The sequence below is a fragment of the Mastomys coucha genome, unplaced genomic scaffold, assembly GCF_008632895.1.
Source record: "Mastomys coucha isolate ucsf_1 unplaced genomic scaffold, UCSF_Mcou_1 pScaffold11, whole genome shotgun sequence".
Taxonomy (NCBI): Eukaryota; Metazoa; Chordata; class Mammalia; order Rodentia; family Muridae; genus Mastomys; species Mastomys coucha.
This window is the reverse complement of record NW_022196893.1, coordinates 10029450-10037600: the sequence shown is the minus strand read 5'-3', so window position 1 is coordinate 10037600 and position 8151 is coordinate 10029450. Positions and strand designations below refer to the sequence as shown.

At 47.3% G+C, this 8151-nt stretch overlaps 1 protein-coding gene and 1 long non-coding RNA gene across 10 annotated transcripts in view; one reads left to right on the top strand and one right to left on the bottom strand.

Annotated features, from left to right (window-relative positions):
• The window catches only part of LOC116075872, a 10291-nt gene extending 5680 nt beyond the window's left edge, over positions 1-4611 (bottom strand). The window contains exon 1 of the long non-coding RNA XR_004112747.1: positions 4492-4611. This is a non-coding gene — a long non-coding RNA (uncharacterized LOC116075872). The remainder of the gene's footprint in view (positions 1-4491) is intronic.
• Positions 1-8151, top strand: part of Pla2g6 (phospholipase A2 group VI) — a 44270-nt gene that overhangs the window by 5298 nt on the left and 30821 nt on the right. For 3 of the 9 annotated variants that reach the window (XM_031349277.1, XM_031349270.1, XM_031349328.1), the window contains one exon: positions 6397-6646. In XM_031349277.1, coding sequence (XP_031205137.1) covers positions 6438-6646 — 209 coding nt within the window. In that variant the 5' untranslated portion in view covers positions 6397-6437. Of the gene's footprint in view, positions 1-328; positions 792-911; positions 994-4467; positions 4547-4764; positions 4952-6006; positions 6125-6396; positions 6647-8151 lie in introns of those variants that run through there. The other 6 variants (XM_031349305.1, XM_031349313.1, XM_031349287.1 and 3 more) reach the window with 6 other exon arrangements.

The window sequence follows — 8151 nt, the reverse complement described above, 5'->3', positions numbered from 1 at the left end:
GGGCCTGGGCCCCTGACAGGGAGTGGGTTACAGAGACAAGGGGAGAGGCCTGGGCCCCTGGCAGGGAGTGGGTTACAGAGACAAGGGGAGGACCTGGGCCCCTGGCAGGGAGTTGGTTACAGAGACAAGGGGAGGGCCTGGGCCCCTGGCAGGGAGTGGGTTACAGAGACAAGGGGAGGACCTGGGCCCCTGGCAGGGAGTGGGTTACAGAGACAAGGGGAGAGGTCTGGCATTGTCACCATGGATAGCTTAGGCTCGTTCCTTTTCAGTTGTGGCACCTCTGGCTGGAAACGGGCGGTCTGTGTCAGGTGACCTCATCAAGGAGCCAGCTCTGGGGCAGAGCAGTAGTGACAGTTGTCAGCAGTAAAAGACAACGTTATAGGAATGTAAAAACTGTGAAACTAAGCCCAAAAGGTGGGGAGGGATGTCCCCAGTGGAAGATCCCTTGTACACTCTGATGGCAACCCAACTGAGATGGTAGGGACAAGATGGCAAGAAGAAGGCACATAAATGCTTTGTAGCATTTCTGCCATGCTTGTTCCAGGATGTGGCCTGTGGGTCCATGGAGTTCATTTCCTCTCTCCCACCTGAAGAGAACAATGGCTGCTGTTGGTGTGTCACAGTGGGCTGGCGTCTGGTCTTTTCCTTAGTTACTGTGTCATATCCTGTGTTACACTGGCCCCAGGAGGCTGGACAGAAGCCAGCCCTTTCAACATATAGGACGTGTCTCTCTACCAGAGGGTGCTGGGGCGAGGACCTTCCTCTAAGCGAGGCTGCTGGTCCACTGTCAAGTAGGTTTAAACCAGTGGGGCTCTGGGGTACACCCTCCTCCATTCCCTGGAGCACCTCTCTTCATCTGGCCGGACCTCTGGCAGATCTGCATGAAACACCTGCTTTCTATAAAACCATAGGAATTTTGTGTGCCATTTGGAAAATGAAGAAAAGCAACAGTATTATTCATTAATCAGGACCTTCATCCCCTCCAGATTGCTGGTATGCTGCTTTTATCTATGTCTTTTTAAATTTTGGATTTAATTTACTTTTTCATTTGTGTTGGTGGGGAGCAGAATGAGTGCTATGGTGCGCATGTAGAGGTCAGAGGTGAATTGGTTTGTTCATTCCTCCTTAACATGGATTCCAAGAATTGAACTCGGGCTGGAGAGATGGCTCAGCGGTTAAGAGCACCGACTGCTCTTCCAGAGGTTCTGAGTTCAATTCCCAGCGATCACATGGTGGCTCACAACCATCTGTAATGGGATCTGATGCCCTCTTCTGGAGTGTCTGAAGAGAGCAATGGTGTACTCGTATACATAAGATAAAATAAATAAATCTTTAAAAAAAAAAAAAAGAATTGAACTCAGGTTTCCAGGCTTGCATGGTAACTGCCTTTACCCAGTGAGCTATCTTGCCAGTCCTTAGATTGTGCAAAATATTTACTCATTTAAATTTCATCACAAGAGTCTTTTTTTTTTATTTTGGTTAACTCAGAAATCTGCCTGCCTCTGCTTCCCAAGCGCTGGGATTAAAGACCTGTGCCACCACTACCTGGCACATCATCACAAGAATCTTGAATCAGCCATGCTTGGCATAGGGTGAGAGACTTTGGCAGCCTTCTAAAGAAGCCTAGACTCTAGAGCTGCTCACCTTGGGCTATCCCACTCATTCCTGTCCCTGTCAGCTGTGTGACCTTGGGCATTTCACTGCCTTTCTGTCCCTTAGCCTCTCCCTATTATAAGTGAGGATAACTGTGTTGGAGGGTGGCTGTGCAGAAGAAGTGATATGAGCTTGGGAAAGCCCCCAGGATGGGGCTGAGGGAGGGGTCAGGCATGCCCAGTCACATAGAATTTATTGGAGAAATAGTTCAGTCGGTAAAGAGTGGCTCTCACAAGCAGGAGGACCTGAGTTCAATCCTCAGTGGCCATGTGTGCTTATGATTCTAGAGCTGGAGGAATCCCAAGAACTTGCATGGCAAGTTAGTTAGCTAACTCCAGGAGCCGCTGAGGAGGCCTTATCTCAAAATCCTGAGCAATGGCTGCTGAGGTTGACCTCTGGCCTCCATGCACACACACACACACACATGCACGCACACACCTAAGCATGCACATATTGCAATGACACACATAGAGTACTTGCTGGAGTACAAAAGGAAAGATTTTCTTTCTTTCTTCCTCCTTTTTTTTTTTTTTTTTTTTTTTTTGAGACAGGGTTTCTCTGTGTAGCCCTGGCTGTCCTGGAACTCACTCTGTAGACCAGGCTGGCCTCGAACTCAGAAATCCATCTGCCTCTGCCTCCCAAGTGCTGGGATTAAAGGCGTGCGCCACCACCGCCCGGCTCAAAAGGAAAGATTTTCGTTGTTACTTGAGACAAGTCTACTCTGTTCTAGAGCTCACTGTGAGACCAGACTGGCCTCAATCGCATGGTGACCCAACTGCTTTAGATTCCCAAGGACTGGGATCATAAGTGTGTACCAACATACCCTGTACGATTGTCTTCTTGCAAAGTGTTGGGGGGACTGTAGGATATCTCTGTGGGTAAAGGCATTTATTTGCTGCCTCGCCTGACAGCTTGAGTTGGATTCTTGGCACCCACATGATGGAAGGATGCAGGGGCCATAGCACTCGTATTCTTGCCACTGGCTCACATAGCACACACACTTTGACGTTTGTGCACTCATTTATTTGTTTGTGTGTTTGTGTGTGTTGTAGAAAGTTTTAATCCCAAGCCAGGGTTTCTACCCCTCCTTTGACTGTTTAGTTCCCAGATTAAACACACACTATCTACAGTAAGCAAGCCTTAGCCAGCAGCTGGACAGGTATCTACCCTCTGTGCTGTTAGGATCTACTTTCCTATCCATAACCCCATGTTTCATCTGGGCTGCTCGTAACTCCAACTGGCTAGCTCTCAGGGATACGTTTTTATGGCTTACTTAACCCATGGAGGCTTCTCCTTCCTCCACCTTCTTCCTCTAGGTTCTCCTCTGATCCCTAGCCAGGGGAATCCTAAACTTCACCTATGTCCCCTCTGCATCTACCAATCAGAAATAGCGTGGGACAGGGTCACAGATCTATGCCCAGACTCCAGGGCTGCACCTAGCATTTCAATAGACAGCAAGAACAAACCTCAACAGGTTGTATGTGTGTCTATCTGGGGAGGGAGGCAGGATCCTTTTAGATCTATATTTTCAGCAAAAAATCCAGACTGAGGCTGGCCATATATATAGCCCAGTAGAGTATTTGTTTTGTGTTTGTGAGGTCATGAGATGGACCCCCAAAGATATCTAAAAACAATTCTATAATGAGTGTGTATATGATTTTTATTACATTTTACCATGTAATAAAAAATTTTATTACATTTTACATGTTAGTGCATGTGCATGTGTGTATGGTACATGTGTGGAGGCCAGAGGACATTATAAGTCATTTTTCTCCTTCCTCCTTGTGAGTCTTAAGGATCAACCTAGGCTGTCAGGCTTGGCTGCACGTGCTTTAATGTACCAGGCTACCTTGCTACCCAGTGGTCTTATTTTTAATCATAGCCTCGTATTGTCTGTTTAGACTGATTCATCCTCTGTAACTGCTATTTTGTGATCTCTGGTTTTTGTTGTTGTTATTTTTGAGACAGGGTCTCTCTTTATAGCCCTGGCTATCATGGAACTCACTGTATAGACTGGGCTGGCTATCCTTAAACTCACAGAGAACCACCTGTCTCTGTCCCCTGAGTTCTGGAATTAAAGGCATATACCACCATGCCCAGATGTGACTTTTGTTCTATATTATTCTATTTTCTGACCCAGTAGCCACTGTTCCTTTTTTTGTTTGTTTGTTTGAATTTAGTCCCACCTATAAGTAAGAATGTGTTAATTTTTTTCTTGGTATATTTTATCAAGCCCCATGTCTTACCATTTTTAAGGTAAGACATTTTATTTATTTTTATGTTCTGTATATGAGTATTTTGCCTGCATGTGTGCCTATGTACCTCCTGACCACGTGAAGGGCAGAAGGGGGTACTGGATCCTCTGGAACTGGAGTTTCAGATGATTATGAAATGCCACGTGGGCTTTGGGAACTAAATCCAGATCCTCTGGAAGAGGGGGGCCAATGATCCTAACCTTTGAGCAATCTCTCCAGCCCTGCCTATCTTGGCTTGTGAAGACAGGGTCTCACTATACAGTTACAACTGGCCTGGAACTTGGAGTGTTGCCGGGGCTGGCCACCTTTATTTGCCTCCTGAGTCCGGGATTCCAGGTGTGGCCCACCATACTTGGCTGTCCCTGTGTTAGAGAAGGCATGACTTGCACTCTTCCCCACCATATCTCATTATTGTCGGAAAAGCAAAGTCTTCCATAGCTCTGGGATGTTTCCAGAGTGGAAATGCCGTCATTTTCTCTAAGTCTTAGTTTTTGTATTTGTAAAATGGGGGCAGTAATTAAGTAAAGATAGCCAATGTTTGAACAATACTGTCTTTCAGGTGCCAGGCTGGCCCCATACTCACTCTGTGGACCAGGATGCCCTTGAACTCCATCCCTGTAGTGGTCCTGGGATCCCAGGTATCCATCTCCATGCCCAGTTAATGCCGTGCTAGGGCTTGCAAACTCTGGTCTGTGCTAGATAAGCACAGTGTTAGCCCTTGATGCCATTGTTAAGTAACACAAGGGTCACTTCCCATAACCATCTGATAATGAAGCAGGCCATGTGTGTGGTGTGGACTCCCTGGAAACAGACATACACCCAGCCGAGACCCAGCAGGCTGGTCTAAGATTCACCATGCTTTCAGAAGAGCATAATGTTTACAACTAATGAATTAACTTATTTCTGGAATGTTCCGTGAATGCGTTTAGACCACAGCTGCTGAAACTGGAAAGGGAATCCCTGAGGTGGTGTCATGGCTGACCCCCTCTCTGTTTTTAGCTTACTCCACCAGCCTCTTGATTTGTCTCCATTCCATCACCAAGGTTAGCCCTTTCTTCCTACCCTGGGCCAGAACAGAACAAGACTGAGATCTAATGTCCACACAGGTGCCCTGCTCCCTCAGGGTATCCTACTGCTGGGCTCTGTCTGTGCTGCCTGACTAACCTATTCTTTCTTTCTTTCTTTTTTTTTTAAAGATTTATTTATTATTTTGAATAAGTACGCTGTAGCTGTCAGACGCACCAGAAGAGGGCATCAGATCTCATTACAGATGGTTGTGAGCCACCATGTGGTTGCTGGAATTTGAACTCTGGACCTTCGGAAGAGCAGTCGGTGCTCTTACCTGCTGTGCCATCTCACCAGCCCCTAACCTATTCTTTCAATAGGTGACTTGTTGACTCAGAGGTAGAGGGTGGCCTCTAGGGAAGTCCAAGAAAACACAGTTCTCTTAACTCTGGGGCTGGAGCTGGAGCCTAATGAATATGGAGCACTGGGTTCCATCCCCAGTAGACACAAACACGTAGTCTAAGGCTCCAATCTAAACTGGGAGACAATTTTTATAGCAGAAACCCTGACTTAATCTGTAGTCAAAAAAAAAAAAAAAAAAAAAAAAAAAAAAAAAAAAAAAAAAAAAAGAAACAAAAAACAAAACAAAACAAAACAATCTCTCCCTCTCGGGCCAGTGCTAAGGAGGTAGCCCAGTCATTCTGGTGTGAGGGTCTGTCCCAACATCCATGTACAAAGAGCCAGACATGGTGACATGTGCTTGGATCTCAGTGCTGGGGAGACAGACAGGATACTGCCTGGGGGGTCGCAGGCCAGCCAAGTCTAGCCTACTTGGTAAGTTCCAGGTCCCTGAGACACCCTGTCTCAAAAACAAGGTAGAGAGCCCCCGAGGAAGATACCTGCAGGTGATCCTGGCCCCACAAGTACCTGCAGGCACTCACATGTCACTATCCACATCAATCCCCGAACACATACTTGGCGAGTCTGAGCCTACGCTCTCCCTTTCACCCTGAGGATCCGTTTCTGTGTGGCCATTTCAGACATCAGTGTGAAACCAGTGAAAGGGTGCAGAGCGGCAGTTGCTCCTCCCCTCCCCCCGTGGTGTGGTGCATTCTGGTATGTCATAGTGAGGGACCTTTGGCTTTGTTTGTGGAGTTGGCATGCTCATGGTCAGTTCTGCCGTCTCCAGAATGTCAGCTCCAGCTTGCATGGTAAGAAGCTGTCCTCTTGGCCAGGCCTTGCTGCGGACACGACATCCATGGCCACTGTCCTCGCTGTCAGCACTAGTCCTCAGTGGTCCCTGGCCTGGCCTGAGGGCTCTGGAGCTTTCCATCAGACTTCCTGTTTCTCTCCCTTTCAAGTTCTGGCTGGTCCAGAATCAGGGCACAGAGCTGGTGGGGAAGAGGGATTGCCTGTGCAGGACTCCTGTGAGATGGGTGTGGGAGACTGCATCTGACTGACCAGAGACTTCATTTTCTTCCAGAGCAGAGGGGCAGCCTGGGTCCCCCCGCTGCCCCACAAAGGATGCAGTTCTTTGGACGCCTCGTCAACACCCTCAGTAGTGTCACCAACTTGTTCTCGAACCCATTCCGAGTGAAGGAGGTGTCCTTGGTTGATTATACCTCAAGTGAACGTGTTCGAGAGGAAGGGCAGCTGATTCTGTTGCAGAATGTTTCTAATCGCACCTGGGATTGTGTCCTGGTCAGCCCTAGGAATCCACAGAATGGCTTCCGGTAGGTGATATCAGTAGGACATGCACCCTCATTTTATTCCCTCCACCCTCGGACTTCCCTGAAGCTCTGCCTGCAAGTTCTGTTACTGGAGGTAGGAGCTGGGAGCAGAAAAGCATGGGTCATTTCCTGAGGCTTCGCTTCTGTAGAGGGTGGGAAAGCTGAAAGGATCCACTGGGGTGGCCTCAACTGCGTCTTCAGTGGTGTGACTGTTGTTTTAAGAGGCAGGGTTTGGCCGGGCGGTGGTGGCGCACGCCTTTAATCCCAGCACTTTGGGAAGCAGAGGCAGGTGGATTTCTGAGTTCAAGGCCAGCCTGGTCTACAGAGTAAGTTCCAGGACAGCCAAGGCTACACAGAGAAACCCTGTCTCAAAAAATCAAAAAAATAAAAAAAATAAATAAAAAAAATAAGTCAGGGTTTGGACAGCTGGTGTGTAAGGGCTGGCACTAGGCATGCTGGGACTTCTTGGTTCTAGAAGGTCAGGGCAGAACTCCAAGGCAAGGCAGAGTGGGAGGAGGGGGGAGAGCTGGCAGAGTGGATGTGGGAGAGCTGGCCTGGCTGATGTCCAGCTTTATAGCCATTCTCTTTCTGCTTGTTCTTCTGGTTATCCCTCCATCCACCTGGTCACAGGGTTCCTGTGTATGTACCCAGAGCCGTACCCAGAGCCCCTTCACCAGAGAACGGCAGCCTTAGCCTGACTACTGTGTTCAGTGCTTTGTGTTCCTCACATAACCTTTTTCTTTTTTTTAGATGTGGTCCCACTATGTATGCCTGCCAGGATCCACACACTACCATGCCCAACATTCATGTTTTGACCACACATTTCTCAGAATGCAGCCGTTGTCAAGCAGCACATGACTGCATGCCACTGTTTATGTATTGTCTAGTCTCTAGTCGATGAGCGTTTTAGGCTCTCTCTTGTTTTTCTGTGTGCATGTATGTGTGCCTTCCTGTCTGACATGTACCCAGGAGTGCTGCTGGACTGAAGGCCATGGCAGGTTAGGACTGTGTATTTTCCCGCCAACCGTGAGTGAGATTTCCTGTTGCTGTATATCCTGATACTTTATATTGTCAGTGCAAAAAAACCTGAATCAGTCCCTTGAGTGTCTAGTGGAGCATCATCATAATCGTCCTGTGTTTGCTTGGTTACAATACAGTCCCTTTCAGCAGTGATGAGCCACTTGGGCATATTCTTCAGCGATGGACCTGCTCAGCTCTCAGCTACTTAAAATAGTTACCTGTTAGAAATATTTATTACTATATTTTAACTTTGTATATGTAGGAATATTTTGCCTGCCCGCAGGTCTGTACATTGTGTACATGCCTGGTACTTGTAGAGGCTATGAGTGTGTATTACATATGATCATGAGTCCAGCCATTTCTACTTACGCTTTTGCAATTTTTGATGGTCATCTCTATTTTTGTGTTTATTTATTTAGCTTGTTTTTTTGTTTTTGTTTTTGTTGTTGTTGTTGTTTTTTTGGGGTTTTTTTTCTTTTTTTTTTTTT